Here is a 23,227-nt window from a genome sequence, read left to right as displayed (position 1 = left end):
AAAACAAGCGCACTTACTATCACAAGCTAGATCTTTTATTTTCATAGGAGGAAAAGATAAGGATGTTTTATATAGGCTAAGTAGACCTCAGACCTGTTTGTAATCTCATTAAGTTAAATATGTGCTTAGTTAAGGTGCAACAGAGCAGCACTAGAAGCTATTGAGAGATACAGAAGGTTGGAGGATAACCATCCGAATAAACTACTGACACAGAGAAATAGGAAAAACAAACAAAAGAAGCAAAGAACTCTGATATAACTTACTGAATTACTAGACTTAAAACACTATCTACAAAACAACAGAGAAACATTACCAGATTTTTCAAACATAACTTCTGGACTTAACTACACATAACCAACCATTAATACATTTATTAAATAATACTCTAACAAAAGAATTAAATCCGCTGGAGCTCAAAGTAAGCACAGTTGAAACAATTGAAAGCTATCCAAAAAAAGCTATCCATGTATCAAGCCCACCATCAATGCTGGTCTTGGTGCCCTCCTGGTCTTCCCCAAAAATAAACTTTGAAATAAGTGCACCCTGTGGTGATTACTGCTAAAACTTCTAGTCGAAATTGAGGCAATTACAATAGCATTGCAGACAGTCGAAAACATAATATAAGAAGGAATACAGTCACCATCAGATATTTTTGTCTTTACAGACTCTCAATCCATTCTGCAAACACTAAACAGCAGCACCTCAAACAGCCCAAGAGAGTTGACAACACTAATTGTGATGTCAACATCCATATCACATTACAGTGGATCTCACATAGGCATAATTGGAAATAAAATTGCAGATGAACTTTCAAAGGTGGGATCATCTAAGGAACAACCGAATAGACCTGTCAACTACCTCACCTTAAGGTCAATGTTAGTCAACAATCACAAAGAGGAGTGGCTCAACCAATGGGCATCAGGAAATACAGGCAGAGCCAAGTACAAAGAAATGACCATGCCTAATAAACTGGACAATATTAACCCTGCAAAGAGCACTCTACAACCTTCCAACTAAGAACAGGACACACACCTCTGTTAAATTACCAACTTAATAAAATAAATCCCACACACCTACCCCCTAGTAGACACTGCACCCACCCTTATGAAACTGTAAACCACATCCTCTTTGAATGCCCCTTCCTAATCCACCTTAGGCAGACCCTACTACCACTACAACCCAACATTACAAACACCCTGTACGGCAGTGCTTAACAACTGAAGAGAACAGCACATTATTTTTCCTTGGAACAGTCTGCAAAAGAGCTTATCAGAAAAAGCTGGCTAGAAGAAGAAGAATCTATATACAATTGTTAGGAATATCCTTTGGAAATCAAATGTTTATTGCAATCAATTTAAACTCATTATTACATTTAAAGACCGCATCACAAATGAAGAGATTAGAGACAGAGTTACTACAGCGATTGGACCTCACTATGACCTGCTTACTATTGTAAAAAACTAAAACTCTATGGCCACATTACAAGGTCTTCAGGGCTTGCAAAGACCTTCCTTCAGGGAAGTAAAGCTAAAGATGATGTAAGGTCATCTGTTTCTTTGGCCACAGTTGACTGATCTTGTTTGGTGTCCTAATGGTCCTACAGACTAAGGGGTAGGTGAAGGTGAATTAAAACACTGAGCTCAAGAATTTCAACTGTACTCATGATAAGCTCAAAATCTTTATAACAAAAAATGTTGATTGTAATTTATAATAAAAAATACAATAGAATTTCATTAATAAACTCATGGCTTAGAGCAATTAAAAAAGAAAGATTCATTATTAAAAGCAACTGGATTTGATCTTTTGTCAATATTAGAACATGCATTAAACACTCACACATTTTGAGGTAGATTTTATTGCTAACAGTAAGGTAAAAAAAAACTTACTGGTGCAGGGGCAGCACGACCTCTAGGAGCTGGAGCTTTGGCTCCTGTACAGAAAAAAAATATGTAAATATTAGGTAGGTGTGTGCTATGTGGAGGCTGTTTACATGTATTTACAGTATGACACACATAAGCACTAAATATCCAATTTACTGACCTCCTCTGGCAGCAGGAACACTGGACGGTGGGACAGCAGCAGGAGGACTTGTTTTAGCTTTAGGTTTGGGTGGCTGATACTTGAGAATACAAAAAAAAAAAATTGAACCTAAAGTCTTTAAAGACAAGGTAAGCTTAAACATGATAAGTGGTTAATATAGACAAGGTAAGCTTAAACATGATAAGTGGTTAATATAGACAAGGTAAGCTTAAACATGAGAAGTGGTTAATATAGACAAGGTAAGCTTAAACATGATAAGTGGTTAATATAGGAAGTTTGCAGATGATTTGAACTAACAGGCTTTAGTAGTGATTAAAATAGTCAATCTATGTGTTTAAGTATTGGTCTCAAGCTGGGTGTGACTACTGACAATAAGGTATACATCATCACCTAATGCTTATAATGAATTAAAGTGAATTTAAGTGAGGTAAACTTAAAATGTCTAAAATCTGTTTATTTTTTTTACTTATTTATAATATTGTCCAAAAAAATCCACCCCCAAAAAAAGATAAGATAATTTTTATTGATCCAATCAAATGGAAATTCAGTTTGACTACAATTGACAACCTCAGCATAGCTACTATTGATGTTATATGAAAACATTTTGTTCTCATTTATTTTATTTTTTACTGATTTAAATTTGGTATTCTTCTCCTCATTCCCTACACTATAAGATAACTCCTTTTAAAAGAGTAACACAACCTTAACTTATAAATCAGGGATATAAAGGGGCTAGGCAGGATACCAATCATTACCAAGTATTACTGAAATTTATTTACAGAAAATAGCTCAATGCATAATTGGTAAAACTCTGTTTTTCTGTTGGATTTCTTCCTGCAATAATTCTATCTGGAAGCAATCAATTTTCATTGAGATTTTTTAGTTATGTAAATTTTAGTATGAATATTTTAAAGTTAAAACATAGCCACTGTATGTAAATGTCTGCAAACATTCTCACTGGCATTTAAAACTCTTCCATCTGAAAATTATTCTTTACTTTTAGTAATTGAAAATTATCTTTGCAATGTTTTGTTTCAATGACACACTCTGTAAGGTCTCAGTTTCGTAGGGTTGTATAGTTGTTGTTGCGTATGTCTACTAGATCTATTCAGTACTACAACTAAATAGCACAACCAACAGAGCTACAGACGCTTGAGTAGCAGACAATATATATTTATTTGATATACAATATTAACACACTGGCAAGTCCAGCCATCAATGAATACAAGAAATTATTCACATAAATCCATCTTAATACTCTAAGAAATCTAGCAAGTGCACAACCAGTAATGCCCTCTACATATGTCTATACTCTTCTAAAACATAGAGACTACTGAGGTTTTCACTTCATGGTCAGTTACAGATAACTTTTCCGTGCTAAAGCCACGAGATTATCAAGTGACTATGAAATCACTTCATGTCATAGTGAGTTTCAAACGAGTCTGTGACAAGAGTAAACCAAAATGTGATCGAGTCAGTATTTAGTTTTACTGATCCTATTAAGATTAATACTGCTGACTATAATTAGTGCAAAGGTGTATTAACTAAAAGTGAAACAAGTGATCTCATTTCTAAAAAAAATTTTTTCCTCAATCTATAAGTACTAGAATTATTTTTTTTTACTCAAATATTGACTTAAACAAAAACAACTCACCATTGTTTTGTATAGATTAGGAGAAAACAACAAAAAACATAGAAATGTCAGTAGACATCTTAATAAATAAATAAATGACTCTTCAATTTCAAATGGACTTAAAAGTTATATGTTCCAGATCAACAATTTAATACTCATGATAATAAATACAATTTCCACTATATCCTATCACTAACAGTGATCACATCTTCTATTTGCTGTTGTTTTTTTTAATGACCAGTAATTAAAAACACTATGCTCTATGATTTTGAAATGGATAAATAGTAAGGTCAAGGTTAACTTTCAATTAACACAATGACCAACCACCTTTACATTTCCCAACTAATTTCAGGAACCTATTAGAGTTGCGTGGACAAGGGATATTGTAAAATTATTGAAGTTCAAAATTTCAATCTTTATCAAAATTTTAATCCAAAACGCCTTTACCACTTAGTCACCATGCTCCCAAGATGCCACTGAATGTAAATGTCTGCAAACATTCTCACTGGGACTTAAAACTTTTCCATCTGAAAATTATTCTTTACTTTTAGCAATTGAAAATTATCTTTGCAATGTTTTGTTTCAATGACACACTCTGAATGGTCTGAGTTTTGTAGAGTAAATCTATTAGATTTGGGTGGACTTGGGATTCTAATCCAAGATCCTTTACTACTTAGCACCATGCTCCCAAGGATGAATCAGTATATTTGCAGATGAACATTGTGTGGTTCAAATAGTAAAACTAAAAGTAAATTGTGTGAAAGAAAGTATATCTTATAGAAACACTATAACTCTTCCCTACTAATTCTACCCTTAAGTAATAGATATATATTGTAATAAACCTGATGATGACACAGATGGGTGGTAGTGGTGTGTGTAGACAGCCGGCGCAAATTGCCCCAGGCCAGCGCTAGACACGCGGTCAAGCGCGATGAGTTACGAGCAAGACAGTTCGGGAAGGATCTGTGTTGTGAGTAGAGCTCAGGAGCGTCATGAGAAACGTAGTCATCTGATCAACCAGAATGGTAGAGTGATGTTCTGTCTGGTTCTAGAAGGCCAGCAGGGACCCTATATAAAGAGCGGCGGTGTCACTGTCAGGTTGAGTTCAGAACACGGTACAGTACGACGGCTCATTTCAAGTTTGGGATAAGACGGAGAGGCCAGTGCAAGAGTTGATACGGTGGTAGGGTTGCTAACAGAGAGATATTTGCACAGTTTTGTGTTATGTGTTGCCAATTGTACAGTATTGGCTCAGATTTATTTGACATTAAACTAGTACATTATTTTGGAGCCCTGAGTTGTCAAGTTCTTTAAGTTGGTGGTGTGGTGTGGTGCAGTTTGCAGAGAGCCTGGATAGTGAGATTCATTAAAGTATGTTCAATGAGACACTTACATTTAGTCTAGTGTTCTGCTTGGCTGTGGCTGCAGGACTTGGTTTGCTCCTAGGGAGACGTGCTTGCTGGTCCTTGCAGAAATTGATGTGACGATCTGCTGCCTGTGGGCTGAATCTTCTAGAGCAATATGGGCACTGAATGTAGTCTGTAGGGATTACATACAAATATAATGGTTGTAAACCTTATATTTACAACCTAATATAATTAAAATGTAGGTATAATCCAGTAAACAGCTAAAATCTCTTGGTAGATAACAGCATTGTTGCTTTATAAATTAAAAAAATGACATATCATTGCAAGAAACTTTCAAGGGATTTATCCTTCATCATTTAGTCTCAGACATTTTATCAAATTCCCCTAGCTTTCAGTCTTTTTAAAGGAACAGTAATAAGGAAGCCAAGCTATTAAAGTTCTAACAGTATACATATATAGTAAAAAAAAAGTAAAGTTTCCCTTTCATACCTAACGATCTATGAGGCAGATGATGTTAAGGTCATCTGTTTCTATGGCCAACGGTTAACGATCAGGGTGTCATGTGGCCAGCACAACGACCAACCCCCTTTACTTTCCCCAACTAAAGTCAGGTACCCATTAGAGTTGGGTGGACTCAGGGACACCCTAAAAATCCTGAAATTTAAAATCCCAGCCTTCACCGAGATTCAAACCCAAGACCTCAGGTTCAGAAGCCCATTGCTTAACTACTCAGCCACCGCACCCCCATTATACATAAAAATATTTTGAGTTTGCCCAACTCAATGCCCCCCTTCCCTTACAGGTTCTGTAAAAATTTAGGTATGAAAAGACAATAGCATTCATACAACAGTCATGAGCAGAAGTCAGACAATTGAGAAAATTTTAAATTAACAAAAAAAAAAATTCCATTTAGAATTATAAATAACTGTAACTGTAACAGTATAAGTAACTGTTCACAATGATTCCAACATATGTTTATATTTCATATCAACGACATTTAACATTTGAAATTATAGCAGACGTAAAAGTTAATCTGGGTAGCGAATGAATAGAATAAAGGTCTATAAACTTTGTCGCATGTAAATTATGAGTGAGTCTGGTGTGAATGTACACTTTGGTTTCTTATAGTTATAATGTTTTTTGATTGGTGTAATGCACAAAGACAAATTTCCATATGGATAATAAAGATTATTATTATTATGTTAGAAATGAACGAGTAGTCATTCTCTGGCGCTGCCAGGGTCGAGTTTCGCTAAAGAGAAACAAAATTCATCGTAGTCCCTTTAACAGTTTCCACTGAGGAATTTTCTAGTGATGTGGCAGGTCTGCAGCAGTACCACCCTCTGACAGGCAACGAAGATGTTCCTAGGAATGTTAAGGGCCTTGAAGGTGTCTGTGAAGTCAGTTGTTATTATCCCCTCGGTTGATATAACAATGGGGTATATTGTTATTTTGGACAATTTCCATAGACGCTTAATCTCCAAGCCTAGGTTCCCATATTTTCTTTGTTTTTCTAGCTCAGTTTTTCTTAAATTATGAGACAGTGGTACGGCGATATCGATAATGGTAGCGGTTTTTTCTTTTTTATCGATGAACAGCAGGTCCGGGCGATTGAAATCTACTGTTTTGTCGGTCAGAATAGGCCTATCCCAGTACAGCAGATGTTCAGTAGACTCGAGAACCTCTTGCGGAGAGTATTTATAATAAGGGGGAGTGTCCTTACCGATCAATTTGTACGTCAAAGCCAGGTGTTGGTGTATTAACTTTGCAACTTGGTTATGGCGACCCAGGTAGGCTGATTCTGATAGGGCTGGACATCCTGCCATAATGTGTTCGATCGACTCGCCCACATTTCCACATTTTCGGCATTTGTCGACAACATTGAGTTTCAGGATATTATATATTATTATATTTAATGAATATAAGTCCATATTTAAAGAATAAAGGTCCATATTAAAATGTATTAAAAATTTTTTAAATGAAATTACAAATATACCAGGGTTTATAGAAGGTGGGGGTGGTGGTGGCAGTGGTCCTCCAGAGTCAATAGCTGCCTGCACACCACGAGCATTTCTAACAGCGTTGATGAAGTCTTGATGTTTTTCTCTCCAGTGAGACTTGGGAGGTTTAAGTTCCTGCAGATACATAGGTAAGTGTTATAGAGCCCCAAAGATAAGTGTCATAAACAAAGAATAAATCAATATACATAAAAGATAAAACTGCAGAAAAGCAGTAACGATGACAAGCTAAAATATTGCTTAGTCTCTCTTCTAACACTGAACAATATAACACAACCTAAGAACTTGAAAACTCAGGTTCTTATGTTGTGATTCTTTATGAACTATGTGTAATAAGTATTAAATGTTCTAAAAGTAGTAGCTAGAAACTCTGGCTGTACTCTGCCTGTACAACAGCTTCAGTATGGATAACTATACTGAACTCAACTAGACCCTCTATCTCATTCTTAACGCATACTGGACTCTAATGAACCAGACCATTTCGACTGACACTCTCTCTTTGTTAAGGGCCTTCTAAAAATGACTGAAATGCCATGGCCATATCACAGGTGGTGATTTTTTGCATGTGGAGTATTCACATCAGTATTTTTCTGAAGGTTGTCTCTTGTCCCGCATCATGGTTGACTGATCAAGTACGTTGGCCTGTGTCATCTGTGTCAAAGGGTCACACATACATGACTACCCTACTTCCATTGCTAATTTATTTATCACTTACTGGTAAAACAGAAATTACTGAGTCTTGATACCTGGTATATATATATATATGGCTCCTTTTGTCTCGAAAGGCAATGGATGCACCCAAGTGAGTCACTGGTTTTGGCTTAATCTTGAGACGGGGCAGAATCTGGTGTGGCTAATCAAGCCAATTCTAGAACGGCAGACTTTGCCACAATTCGTACATGTGTATGCCTCTGATTTAGGGCTAGCAGACAGGGCAGCTTTCTTTTTTTCCCTCTTGATTAAAGCCGCTTCAATTCTTTTGTTCTCAGCAAAGGTTGTCCCAGCACGCACAGTCTGTCTCCATGCACTCCGGTCTTTGGCTATGTTTTCCCACATACTTTCACTGATGCCTGAGGCTCTCATGTCTCGCTTGCAGACATCTCTATATGTTAGTCTTGGGCGGCCCTTGGGTCTGACTCCTTCCACAAGCTCAGCATATAAGATATCTTTCGGGATTCTACCATCTGGCATGCGGGTGACATGTCCGAGCCAGCGTAATCTTCTTTGTGTCAGGAGAGCATACATGCTGTTCATATTGGCCAATCTCAAAACTTCCTGATTGGAGACATGGTCCCTCCAAGAGATGCCCATTATGCGTCTCAGGCAGCGCAAGTGGAAACTATTCAATCTGTGCTCTTGGTACATGTATGTTGACCAGCTTTCACTGCCATAAAGGAGAGTGCTCACAACACAGGCGTTGTAGACTAGGATTTTGGTATAATTAAAATATTATCATGAACTATAACTGTAGAAAATAATATGTTTATATTTTGTTTTTCTAGAGATTGTCTCCCCTAGCCTATCATTTTTCCTAGTCATCCATGGAATTATAGTGTTCACCTTTTAGTCAAAAGTTAATGACATCATGTTTGTAAAATGTTTGTAAAATGTTTGTAAAATGTTTTACTTATTTCGGATGTTCCTTCAGAGTTGAAGATAATTACTTCCTAGTCCAAACCTCCCGCAGGACGACGGGGGATGGGAGCGGGCAGGGTTTGAACCCGGGACCATCGATAAGTCCGAACGACAGTCCAGCGTGCAAACCGCACGACCAGGCAGCCATCATCATGTAACCAGCATTAACGACCTACTGCCTTTACTTTTTCAAACTAATTCTTGGCGGAAATAAGTTTTTTTTTTTTTTATTTGCGTTTATATAGTGCTCCTAGTGTGTCTTTGATGCTTATACCATGCTCAGCATGCTGTGGTCCAATCTCTTTTGTTGACAAGTGGTAGGTGGGGCAGGGGTGGAGCGTCTGGTTTCTATGCTGCCTAGGCACTCAGCAAACACACCATTAGCTCAAGTCAGGATTTGAGCTCAAGCCTCCTTGATAGGTAGCAAGGGGCTTATGCCACTCAGCCAGACATCCTAAACTATCAATAAAAACCTTTATCCTAAATTGTAACAGAAAAACTTCTCTTTGCAAGATAGGATCTTCACCAATTTACAACAAACGGTAGATCATTCACAAATATTTGTTTTAAAAAATGACCAAAAATCGCATGTCAAAGTGGCAACTATTTATATGCAGAATTAAAGAATATATTACACAATCTATTTAAAAAACTAGTGCTATCTACTAAAAGAACACTTGACACTATAGAGTTATCTGTCTTAAAAACTCACCTTTTTCTGAGCTTGTTTTATTTGCTTCAATGAAAGCTCGCCATCAATAACTCTCTGCTTTGAAGAATCAAATGGTTTGCGTTTGGCTGCAGAAGCAGCAGTCTTTTTGCAAACATTGTTATGTTTAGCCTAAATAATACAGAAAGATGTGACTCTTAGAAACACAATATTTTTTTAAATTATATGAACAATAGTCACTTATATATATATTTCTTTAGTATTTTATAAGCATATTTCTTATAAGTAATACAATATACACCTACAAGTATTTTTTAAAAATCCCCCCCCCCAAAAAAGGATCATAATGCATCAGAACAAATAAACAATGTGTACTATTGTTGCTTTACATTTACAGCTTTTGAATGTATTGATACAATAATAGAATACTTTGTTCACAGTAAATATTTCCTAAACAATAATTTTGGAAACTAAACAATGTGCTTCAATAGTATCACATTTTCGCCAATTTGGTAGTCAAAGAAAAAAAAAAAAAAAGACAGGAACTGTTTTGAGGAACAAATAAAACTCAAGTAATACCTATAAACGAGTTACTTACCAAGACTTCAGGGGCAAAGCTTCGTCCACATATTTTACATGGTACTCTTGCATCACTATATTGAGCTGGAATACATAAACAACACGATTTCAAGAAACAAATAGAAGATAAAATAAAGTATGCTCGGGGAGGGGGGAAAGGAGGCCGAAGGAGACCATCTAAGGGAGTGAACTGTAAGGCAGGTGTAGGCCTATTTAATTATTTCTTTCTGCATTTCAGTATACTATTAATCTGTTTTAAAGCTCGTTGCTAACTTGTTTGTTATGAAGGGCTCGGCGAAAACGCTGCTGATGTTTATGATATTGTAATGACACAAGATGCGTAGAAGTTGATGTTAATCGGGTTTTTCCTAAGTAATGTGACGAGTAATAAAAGAGCAGGACTACGAACTAGAAGAATAACGGACAAGACGCCTTAGAGGACGACGCTAGGCTAGCGACGACAGAGGACTGTGCCCTTTTTATTGTTTATTAAATTGTTGAAGTTATCAGCCTGCGTTATCAAGTATATTCTTTGTTCATTCTGTTGTTGTGTCATATGGACTCGCATGCACCATTAACATGTATACTCATCAACAATATACTCTAGCAATGGTAGGCCTTGATACATTTTTACACCAGACGATATATGCTCAAAAGTACATCAGCATATTCCTCGTCCCATATGCTAGGACAAATTTGTACAAATACTCCTTCTTCCCTAGTGCTATGGAATGGGTTGCCTGAGCTAGCCAGGAAAACCAGTGACTTGGCAGAATTTAAGTCATTGGTTAATATGCATGACTGAATGCATGACGCGTAGGACGTAATCATCTTTTTTTTTTTTTGAAGTAACGTCTGTATTATATAAGATATAAGATAAGACATAGTACGGTTCGCCAAAACTAGAGGCAGAAAGCTCCTAAGATTCATCGCACTGTTAACCATGAACAGATGTTTATAACACTAATCTGTTTACAACTCAAACCAAAAGGGGGAGACATGCTTAATTCCCTCCCATTCAGTTCCCAAGTAACACATACATCAAGATAAGGAAACTTCTAAACTTAGCTTATGTTATTCGTGCTTGTGTTTTTGAAATAAGATAATTGTGACTTTATTTATAAGCGCAGTTTCGCATAGCATATTTTTAGCCACTAGTACGTAAACTTAGTTTTATAGAGCGAGCCCGTTAGCTGTTCAAGTATTCTATGGAGACATGAATCGGTCTAGTATTCTTCAAAATGTCAACAATTAGACCAAAGCAATATCACATCTCTCCTTTTTACAAATGCAACATGTCTCTCTGCATGTGATTCACTGTAAATAACTGTACTAAGCTCTACTGGTCTCTGTCTCATGCTGGACTCGGGCTACTTCACTCTAGATTCCTGTTTTGTTAGTGTCAATGAATCACTGCAAAATGTTTGTTTTACATGTTTTGGGCTCTTCCTTCAGAGTTGAACATAATTTACTCCCTAGTCCAAACCTCTCGCAGGACAACGGGGGATAGCTGCGTGCAGGGTATGAACCCAGAACCATCGAGAAGTCCGAACGCGCATACCGCACAACAAGGCAGCCACCAACTTGATCCGAGAATGAGAAGTGGGAGAGAATGTGTAGGCTACAGAATTTGTATCTTAAAGACAGACGGATTGAGTTGATATAAGCTTTGTAAAAAAACATGTGATTGAAAATCCTTGCTATGTTATAAACTCAACTAGATCTAAAAGACTGTGTTCCCTTCCCACACACAATTTAAAAAAACAACAACACAGCAATAACCATTAGAAATGTCAGTTGTTCAACAAAGCAAGCTTATTTATTTGACATTCCACTTTCTCGTTTACTTCCAAAGTAGTCAATCAGACACAGACACGCCTTCTAGAGGCGCTATTAATTGATACAGTTGGTTTGAAAGCTTAGACATACTTTATGTAGGTCAAAGTCCACATCTAAAGATCTATAAACATTTAAGTGTTTTTTGTTTTTTTTTGTTGTTTTTTTCAGGTCAAGATCTATGGGACAGATGACGAAAAAGTTCAACTGTCTATGTGACCCACACGGTTAACGAGCTGTCATGTGGCCAGCACAACGAGCATCTTTACTTTTCCCGAACTATAATAATGTCAGCTACCGATAAGCCCGGGTACGCTGTTCTGCCTCAACGTGGCACCCGGGTGGAAACGGTTACTTGAGGGGGTAACTAGGCTAAATGAATGGCGAAACATAACTGCCGTGGGGATGCCCACGGGTAGACGAGAGTCCACCCATAGCACGGGCGGAGTGCAAAAGAGTCCCCATAAACCTGTCACATATCCATGCGCTGTTCCTCAAGGGACCGTTACATAAATGGCGAGTCCTCCACGGTTAGCTTGTAATAACGAAGGAAAATGGCGGAGGCTCCCGGTGTCCTCGGCCTTCGGCCATGTTCAGCCAAGCATGCGTCCGGGGCCAAGGCATTGGAAACAGCAATGCTTTACATAGGCATTGACTCTCGGGTCTCTCTCAAACAGAACTGTGTGTTCACGCAGGTTATTTTTTTTTTTAACTGTTTGGCGTCCAAACAGGTTTTTGTTTTCAAACTTTGAGCTCGAAGAGCCTTCGGCTCAGCTCATAAGACGATCAAACGCTACCGATAAGAGTAGCGTGGACCGAGACTCAGTGGCGTTCTAAAAATACCGAAAGTAAAGATCATGTTCTTCACCCCTCTGCCACCATGCCCCCCGTTTGTTTTTTAAGAATGTTTCTTTTTGACTGAAATGCCCATGTATGTATAATAGTACAGAACAAAAACAAAAGGGAAGTGAGAAGGTCTTTTGTTGCGAGACATGACGTAGTTGCGTGGTACTGGTAGCATTGAAAAAAAAATTGTTTTCGTAGAGCACATCTTTTATGCTTAGAGCATGCCCAGTGTGTTAGGGTCCAATCTCGTTTCGAAAAGTGTGTGTGTGTGGCGGGGGGATTTCCGTGCTGCCTTAAGAGGCGCTCAGCAAAGACAGCTTGGTTCGTGCCGGGATTCGCAAGGTAGCAAAGCCACTCAGACACATATCCCACAGCAGTGACAAAAAAAAAGCGTTCAATTAGAAACTACATTAAATGTTCTCCCCCCCCCCATCTTTTCTATATATCTCAATCTGAAGCTGTAATGTGATTGTCTTTTAATGAATATTTGCATATTTACATTTCACATACCACATACCACCAACCATATATAGAAATATTACAGCTGTCCAACATGAAGAGTACCAATGCGACAGTAAAAAGGTCATAACTTCGATGGGCGGGACATGTAGTCCGCATGCCAGACAATCGTCTTCCCAAACGACTTCTGTACGGGGAGTTGTGTGCGGGAAAGCGCTCCCAGGGGGGTCAATACAAGCGCTATAAAGACTCTCTTAAGAGCTCCTTCAAGGAGTGTGATATTGACATTCACGGCTGGGAAACACTAGCTCTCGATCGCTCCTCGTGACGTGACGTTGTGAGTCTCGGAGTCTGGAGATTTTAAGCAAGAAGAGTGGCCAGCATGAAAGAGCCCCGAACCAACAGAAAGCTGAAAGAAGAAGCAGGCCTATCTGCAACTGACCAAACCTACCCATGCCAAGTATGCGGCCTGCTTTTTAAAGCGAGCATTGGACTTTACAGTCATCTTCGAGTACATAGGATATGAGAAATGTGCTCATCTTCGATCACGAAGGAGCTATATTCTTTGAACTGTCTGTCTGGAGCTATGTACAATAACTTATTGTAAAACAAATGTCCTTCCTGGTAATAAAGCAAGTTATCATTTGTCCTATCTGTTAGACGTACCCAAATTACCAATACAAGGAGTCTAGAGAGTAGAAGTAAGAAAGTAATTAGAAAGACTTCATCAATTTTTCACCCCAAGCTATCAATACTTTTCTCGTTTCCTAGCAATAGCGTGAGTTGAAAAACCAAAATGCGCGTGCTAATTAGTATGACTTGTACAGAAAGCATTGTGGATAAGACTAAGACTGCTTTATTGATCCTTACGGAAATTTGTTGTGATTACAAGGACTCTTTTCTCATATAAAGACAACAGAAAAATACACATAAATACAACAGACACAGCATAAAGAGTTCATTCATACACGGACGTGGCTAGGGGAGATGTACTCTCGACTCTAGACCGCCTCTTTTATGCACAAAATAACAAGTAACTAAAGAAGAGCTCCATGTTCAACCAGTTAATTTTCACGTCAAATGAGTCAATTTAACAGTCCAACTTTCGTGACAGAAGAAGTCTTATACACAAAGAGTTCCATCTAGAAAATAAGATTATGTAGACTTATCGTCCCTAAGCTAGGTTACCAGACACTTGATAATGTGGACTTATCATTCCTAAGGTTACCAGACACTTGATTATGTAGACTTATCGTCCCTAAGCTAGGTTACCAGACACTTGATAATGTAGACTTATCATCCCTAAGGTTACCAGACACTTGATTATGTAGACTTATCGTCCCTAAGGTTACCAGACAATTGATTATGTAGACTTATCGTCCCTAAGGTTACCAGACACTTGATTATGTAGACTTATCGTCCCTAAGGTTACCAGACACTTGATTATGTAGACTTATCATCCCTAAGGTTACCAGACACTTGATTATGTAGACTTATCATCCATAAGGTTACCAGACACTTGATTATGTAGACTTATCATCCCTAAGGTTACCAGACACTTGATTATGTAGACTTATCATCCCTAAGGTTACCAGACACTTGATTATGTAGACTTATCATCCCTAAGGTTACCAGACACTTGATTATGTAGACTTATCATCCCTAAGGTTACCAGACACTTGATTATGTAGACTTATCGTCCCTAAGGTTACCAGACACTTGATTATGTAGACTTATCGTCCCTAAGGTTACCAGACACTTGTGAACCCAAAAGGGAGTCAAAACGGAGGACCAAGGCTTACAAAGAAAAAAAAAAAGGCAAAATAAACTTTTAAAATTAAGCTTACGTTGTATTTGATCTTCAACAATGTTTTGTTAAATGTTTGACGTGTTTCGGACGTTCTGAAGATAATTAGGGTTAGCCCAAACCTCCGCCGGGACGACGGACAGAACTTCAACTCATCGGGACCACCGAACGACAGCCCAGAGCACATAACGCATGACCAGGCAGTCATGTCAATAATTAGATCTATATACTGCAAAACTACTAAATTGCTTAGAATATGTCTCACACAAAGCGACGTTTTTGCCTAAGTTCCTCAGGTGCGCAAATTTTTTTTAGATTGTAATTTGTAAAAACAAAAAGCCTTTCGCTGGTGAGTTTTATTTCTTGTCATAAGACACACTGATAACGACAAATTTCTTATTCCCTATACTAGGACAAAGTTGTAAAAGTGCTCCTTCCATGGTGTCATTAGGGCATGGAACGGGTTGCACGAATCGGCCAGGAAAACCCAATAACTTAGCAGAGTGAAGTCTCTAACGCGATACGAGTATGACGTAATTATCTTCTATGTTGAAGGGTAATCTGTAATCTCTAAAATAAGACATTGCATCACAGGACACTGCATTAAATAGATGTCGAAAGCGTGATAAAAGAACAACAACAACAACAAAAGATGCAGTCTTTATAAAATGGGCTATTAAGTAATAATATCAGTAGGTTAATAATGACAGCAAAGCATAATGTAATGTTAGAAAATGAAATCAGCAATAGTCACTAGTCCCGCCGTTTAACACTGACCTGACTCCATTCCTACCTCTAAGGCACGACAGGATAAACAGCATTAACTTTTTGAGAAACACATCCACACATTAGCAAGCAATAGGACAACTATAGATTTATATATCGGTAAATAACTATACATGTATTTTATACGAGTCTTCTATTCTTAGACTAGCTTCTGATAAACTAGCAACTATAATTATTTATAACCGCAATGCCTATACCAAATAGTTCAGGATACAAATCTAGGCGGGGCTTTGGCCGTTGTATCGATCTGACTGTTTGAATCGACCGCTATGTAAACGTTTTATGAGGTCGTTCGATTTAAAAGAAATACAAGTTTAAACTATTTCTGACAAGCAACAGTCAAAGTACTAAAGTTATAGATCTACGTATCTGCTGGTACTACATATCTACACACTGCCAGGAAAAATAAAATGGCTTTGACTCAATATAGAGATATGATATAGGGCCTATAGATAGAACTGTGTTTACAGTAATTACTATTAACCATAATCCTTTTTATCACCATTTAATTTATTTCTATTCAAAACTGTCATAACCTTTCTCATGATTCTTCAAATGACATACTAATATCGCCAAAGTTTCACCGAAATAAATACATCCCCACCGTTATCTCCTATTTATTTCGAAGAAGTAAACACATTCTGTACTCTGGCCAGTTCAACGTTATAAATAGGTCAAGATTTATCGTACCTCATCTGCCAATTCTGTGACTGGTTTTGAATGTTTTATAATTGAAACAAATCATACTGTAAAACTAAGGTATCATTTTCTGAGCCCTTGTCTAAGCCGTTTCTAATATGATACGAATGCGGGGAATGCGTTATCCCACAATGCCCTTAGAAGCCTAATGTAAAACAAAAGTACCGGTATAGGGCTTATTCCTAACTGTTTGCCAAAGTTTAGAGAAAAAAAAATGTAAGCTGAAGCAGACAAGAGGTTTCAGTGTTAGCTGGTTAGAGTGAAGAGGTCTGACCTACATGGTTTGAGTGATGAGGTCTGACCTAACATGGACATGTTTGAGGTAGTACTGCTAATTATATTCAAAAGGTTGGATCAAACCATGTACATTGTGGATTGGAGTAAAGAAGTTTCACTAAATCTATATATTGATGGGAAAAGTAAAGATTCATTAGCCTTATCTACTAGAACACATAAAGAAACCCAGTGCAGAAGTTGGCTAAATATTGAATGACAGCTCTTTGATCAGCTCTCCAAGAACAATCTAGTATTCCTTACAGAATGAATCGCTAACAGCATTGATTTTATGCTCTACTTATACAGATAAATTAAATCAAGGAAGATAAAAAGATACTGAAAAAAAAAGAAAAAAAAAAAACAAAGCTTCATAATGGAATAGGCCTACTGCTGTATCACTCAAAGCTGCAAGTTTTATCTCCCTTTTCTATATAAAACAAAATTAACTAAGTACTAATTAATTAACTACCGTAAGTTTTTATTTTTCTCATTGACAATGAATAATTGTGCAAAGTTTCAACTTGATCTGAGAATGGGAAGTGGGAGAAATAGCATGTACAAGATTAGTACCAGACAGACAGAGTTAATATAGGCTAAGCTTTGTAAAAAGTTATATTCTAAACTATAAGTCCACTTTTTCATAAACCAACCATCAAACCCTGTATTTGGGCACAAGATGTATACTGTAAAATTATTCAGAGGCCAAAAGTCATCCACTATAATGCCAGATTGCAAGCTAGTAAGCAATAGTAGTCTCCAGTGCATTGACAAACAAACCAACAAACCATGTCAAAAATGCTTATTCATTCATGGCATCCATTCCAAAGTTAATTTTTTTTCCAGTAAGAATGGATTTTTATTTTATGATTAAAGATAAAATGCTACAAAAGGTGCAATAAACATATGATGACTCAAAAAATAAAGGGGGGGGGAGCAATGATGATACAAATCCGCTAGAAAAAAGCATAACGTAGGAAACTTGTTTGTATGCTTTACATGTTTCAAATAATCACATCCTAACCCAAAACCTCTTGAAGAATGACGGGGGATGGCGGCAGGCAATGTTTAAACACATTCCCACAAGACTTTAGTCCAGAGTGCCTACCACATGACCAGGCATCCATCCAAGTAAGAGACTGGGTGGAAATCTGGCATTATGAAAGAATAACATTTATAATTAGAGAAGTTGAGTTTTTAAAAAAGGAAACTGACTTATTCTGTGGTAAATGTTAATTTTTGAAGAGATCCACGTTGAAAAAATGACTCTTGGTTTAAAAGCTCCAGCTTTGGCCAAAACGGGAGTCATGTGGTTATTGTTAAATTATTTTCATTGTTCCTAAATGAAGTTTGATAGAACACATTTTTAAAGATTTTTTTCTGCTTAATTAATTTCTAGTTAGAGCAAAATGAAAATCTGATTCTGTTAAATTTTATTGGCTCAGTTTATGAGAGATTACACTTTTCAGACTGTTCCTACTCCTAATGAATGAAGATTTAAACAAATATGTAATTAAAAGGCTAAAATGGCTTATGAAATAAGATGGGTTTTTGTTATTAATGGATGAACTCAATATTTAGTTCTCTTGTAAGTCTTTTAAGCTGCTATGATATGAACATTGTTAGGTTTTTATCAGGAGCTGTTAAAAGAGAGGACACTGATGCTCCAATCCATTTTTAATATAACATAGTGCTATAACCATGGTGGTGACATGGGTAGGAGTAGCAATGTTTGTGTGAATAGCCAACACATGTAACACAGGCCTGCTTGATGCAAGGGTCAACTGTGTCAAGGGACGAGGGCCCACCTACATATTGCTGGTATGAACTTTCCATGTCAGTATCGCCTGTGATAAGGTCATGGGATCACGTAGAATGGACAAGCATTTTCTGTGATTTAGCAAGAGAAGCCCTTGATGGACCCAATATAACAAGCGAGTGTGCCTGAGTCAATTTGATTAGGTCTTGCCTCTTCACAGTTCAGGTCAGCAAGACAGGCAGTTAGTGGAAGTATAGAGTGAAGCAGTATGAGTCCAGGATGAGACACCTAGAAGAATCATGTAGAAAAAGACAAGCAATTTTTGTGATTTAGCAAGAGAAGCCCTTGATGGACCCAATATAACGTGCGAGTGTGCCTGAGTCAAATTGATTAGGTCTTGCCTCTTCACAGTTCAGATCAGTAGGACTGGCAGGTAATATGAGTTTAGAGTGAAGCAGTATGCTCAAGGATGAGACAAAGAGAGACCAGTAGAGTTTCGTACAGCAGTATGGTTATTTTAAGTTCATCATTTGTAGTCAGTGTATCGTGTTACCTATTGTATAGTATTGGCTGTTGATTTATAAGTTATTATTAAAGTATCACATTATTTTGGAGCCCTTGTTGTCAAGTTCTTGAGTTGTTTATGTCCTGTTGTGCAGTATTTGCAGACAGCCTGATCAGAGAGTTGTAGCAATATTACGCAATTACATTAATTTAAAAAAAAAGTAAGTAAAGGTAGTCCTTTCAGACTTTGTGATTAATGTGGGCAGATGATATAGTGCTTATCTGTTTCTATAACTGATGGTTAAATAGGGTGTCAAGTAGCAAGCACAATCCTCTTCCTATGTCAGGTACCCATTAGAGTAGGATGGACTCAGGGGTGTCATGAAAATCAGGAAGTTCCAAATTCCAGTCTTCACCAGGGTGTAATGTGGGCAGCACAATGACCAAGAGCCTTTCCTTTCTTTTTTTTTAACCAATGTCAGGTATTCATTAGAATTGGGTGGATTCAGGTATGCCCTAAAAATCCTAAAATGTTAGTCTTCATCAGGACTGTAACTAAAAACACCCCAGTTTGGAAGCAAATCACTTTACCACTCAGCCACCATGCCCTCTTATAGAAATATACAAAACAAGAAAAAAAACAACAACCTCATACATAAAAAATTATGATAATCAAAGGTTTAAGTTGCCTAAGTAGAATGTATTTTACCTTGTAATTTCTTAGCAGAAATGCTTATAACATAGAATTTATTGACCTGAAGCTGTTCTTTCAATTATTAGGGCATCACTATGGATATGTGCAATAAACAGAGAGAAAACTTGCTGTTTATTTTTATGTTTATGTATTTCTCTACAGCTGTATACCCTGCAGCAGTAAATCTTTACTTTTTATTACTGTCTTTCTGATACAATTTTTGTACCTTATTTCTCCCACACCCATTTTCTGATCAAGTTGAAACTTTACACAATCATTTGTTGTACCTAACAAAACATAAATCAATCAAAAAATAAATAAATGCTACATATTGTGAGATGTGTCTGTATATTTTGAGCTATTTCCTTTTATGTTTTGTACGTTTTTTTTCTTCCACTTCCCATTCTTGCATCAAGTTGAAATTTTGTATAATTATTCATAGTGGATGACAATTCATAAATTAAAAATTTAACCAGTTAGGTAATCAATTAGCGGTATCAGTAATTGGTTAATTTTGTTTTACGTATAAAACAAGATCTTATTTCTCCAATATTGAGATATGGGGAAGTAATTTTGCATTTTTTCCCCTTAGATAGGCTTTTAAAAAGATTTTTTTTATATTCTGCTTGTTATTTATACTATTGATATAAAGACTTTTTAATTTAAATCTGGTGCAATAAATTGTCACATAACAACAAATATGAATAATATCATAAGCAACTGTGACATATAAAATATATCACATTCATTCAACACAATCTAATACTTTTTTTTTTCATTTCAAATTAAATTAAAGAAAATGGGACTGAAATTTGTTTTTAATTCATTTACAAAAAGTAACAACACTTTTTAAAAGCAAGCAAATAAACTGCCAGTTTTTAATTCCAGGCTATTTTGTAAACTTATTTGCTGTGCACCTCAATGCACATTTCCTTTGCAGCACAGTGCAAATGGGGTATGGTAGTTGAGTGGTAAGTGCTTGGTTTCCGAACCAAGAGGTCTCAGGTTAGAATCTCGATGAAGACTGGTATTTTGCATTTCAGGATTTTTAGGATGCCTCTGAGTCTACACAACTCTGAATCGAACCTGACGTTAGTTGGGGAAAGTAAAAGCGGTTGGTCATTGTGCTGGCCACATGACACTCTCTTTAACAGTTGGCAATAGAAAAAGATGACTTATTATCATATGCCCTATTGCATGGTCTAAAAGGAGTACTTTACTTTTTATTCTTTTTTTACAGTGCAAATGCTTTTATAGATGTAACGAAGCAAAAAGAGATCAGAGAGGGAGAGAGATAAGAATAAGTATGTTGAAGTGGATTTTGATTTTATATCATCCTAATGAACCACTGATTTAATTTGATGTTTTTTCTTTAAATTATACTATAAAAAGAATTTTATACATTCACATTTCAAATCTATATTTCAGAAGTCACTATATTTAAATCTATTCTATATAGGAAATAGAGGCCATGTGAAACCACTAATAGGACTAATTCATGATTCTTCAAACGGATTAGATAATAATGAACAAATAAACAACATTTTATTCAATTTTTCAAAGGCATTGGACAAAGTTCACTTGCTTAAGAAATTAAAATACTTTGGCATTGCTGGCTCATTAAATCAATGGATTCAGGATTTCCTGATAGGAAGAGAATAATTTGCAATAATAATGGCTGCAATCCAACACCAACAATTGTAAATTCAGATGCACCTCAAGGAACAGTCTTAGGCCTACTACTGTTTCTAATTTACATAGATGCCCTACCAAATTGTATTAGTGCAGGAACGAAAGTCAGATTATTTGCAGACAATTGCATTATATATAAGACTATTTAAAAAAACACAAGATACTGAAATTTTACAAAAAATGTTATTAATAGTAAAAAAAAAAATACTTATATTTTATTTATGGTAAACTAATTACACAGACTAAAACCTCAAATTAACTAAGTGCAATAATAAATTAAAAGTTATCTTAAAATCCACATATTGATGAAATTATTAAAAAATCAAACAAGGCATTAGGGTTTATTAAAAGAAATTTCTACAAATCAAACAAGAACATAAAACTATTTTAAAATGCTATTTAACCTTAGGCCAAAATTAGCATATTATGCATCCTCTGTTTGGGAACCCTCAACTCAAGAAAACAAAGAAACTTGAACAAATGCAAAATGGAGCAATTAGATTTATAGAGTAACACCTTTAATATAATCACTAAATTTAGAGACCCTTCAGGACAGAAGAATAAAAAGTTAAGTAAACACTCAACCATAATTTACAAATAGAAAAAAAACAACTTAATAAACTGGTCAGAAAGACACAAAGATTGAGGCACATTTCTTATTCCATATGCTAGGAAAAATTCTTACAAGTGCTCCTTCTTCCCTATAATAGTGGCATTAGAGAATGGAATGGGTTCTTGAATTACCCAGGAAAACCAATGACTTAAAATAGCAGAGTTTGTCACTGATTAACATGCATGACTAGATCTAGATCGAAAATGTGTCCTCATAAGCCCCTGACAAATGACACATGCTTTGAACCAGGGCAGATTCAAGTATTCTTAACTTCTGAAGGAAGATACAAATTTAAGTTTATAAACTATATATAGACCTAGGCAGAACTAGAAGTATATCATAACTAGTAGATTGCCTCCTCTTAATCAATTGACCCTAAATTAGGGCCTAATCATTAAGGTATGTGGGCAGGAAAGTTGTACTTTTGTAGAGAAATTTAAAAATTTACGCAAATATTGAATTAAAAATTAATTATATGCAGGTCTACAACAGGTAAAGAAATCTAAGAGTCATGTATATGTTTCAATTGTTTTAATTATTATTATAAAGCATAATTTAAAACATTTTTAGCCTTTCCACTATACCCACATATCTCCCCCTTTTTTTCCCCACCATTTCTCAACATAAACACAAGATAGTTCTTATCTTATCTTACATAATACAGATGTTACTTCAAAAAAGAAGATGTCGATGTCTTAACCTAAATAAAATAAAGACAGTAGAGCTTTATTATTACAGAACTAGAGTAGACTAGTAACGAAAGATTATCACTAGTCAATCTCAATCTATTAGGCCTATATATATAGTCTAGTAGATGAGACAAGTTGGTCACTAGTTACTAGTACAAATACTAGAAATAAATCTAATAGAATAATCATATCAGACATGATCAGTTACAGAAGATTAGTAGGTGATACTGATAGATCTAATCTAATCTAAAATACTAATAACTAATTTGTCTAATACTACTATACTATTAGATCTACTAGACTACGATCTAATTACTTAAATTACTAGATGGTAGATCTACTCAGATTGTGACGATTGTCACATTGTGGGGAAAAAAGTAGATGATTTAAGATTAGTTTAGAATTTAGACTAGTCTACTAGAGTAGTCGAGTCTAGTCTAGTCTATTTAAGTTTTGTTTAAAATCCATCTAAGTCTGAAAAGAAGAAATTACTTTAAACTAGAATATAATCATAATAATGATATAGCATAGATTTAATGCACATACCATTGTCGTCCGCCATCATGTATACAAATAGTTGTTAATGAAGAAAGCCAATCAGCTTGCATGTTACGATAAAAATTAAAAA

The 23,227-nt window shown here is 36.2% G+C and overlaps 1 protein-coding gene across 2 annotated transcripts in view; it reads right to left on the bottom strand.

The window, feature by feature from the left end:
* The window catches only part of LOC106072177 (zinc finger C2HC domain-containing protein 1A-like), a 28,408-nt gene extending 5,182 nt beyond the window's left edge, over positions 1-23,226 (bottom strand). The window contains exons 1-7 of one of the 2 annotated variants that reach the window (XM_056016396.1): positions 23,146-23,226; positions 9,962-10,026; positions 9,406-9,534; positions 7,037-7,175; positions 5,067-5,212; positions 2,041-2,119; positions 1,887-1,930 (exon numbers count right to left, since the gene is read on the bottom strand). In XM_056016396.1, the coding sequence (XP_055872371.1) occupies positions 1,887-1,930; positions 2,041-2,119; positions 5,067-5,212; positions 7,037-7,175; positions 9,406-9,534; positions 9,962-10,026; positions 23,146-23,164 (621 nt within the window). In that variant the 5' untranslated portion in view covers positions 23,165-23,226. Of the gene's footprint in view, positions 1-1,886; positions 1,931-2,040; positions 2,120-5,066; positions 5,213-7,036; positions 7,176-9,405; positions 9,535-9,961; positions 10,027-15,667; positions 15,876-23,145 lie in introns of those variants that run through there. The other variant, XM_056016397.1, reaches the window with a different exon arrangement.
* Position 23,227: the final 1 nt, after the last annotated feature.

This window comes from Biomphalaria glabrata, chromosome 17 (genome assembly GCF_947242115.1).
Source record: "Biomphalaria glabrata chromosome 17, xgBioGlab47.1, whole genome shotgun sequence".
Classification (NCBI taxonomy): domain Eukaryota; kingdom Metazoa; phylum Mollusca; class Gastropoda; family Planorbidae; genus Biomphalaria; species Biomphalaria glabrata.
Note: the sequence above shows the minus strand (reverse complement) of the source record. Positions and strands in the feature narration are given on the sequence as shown.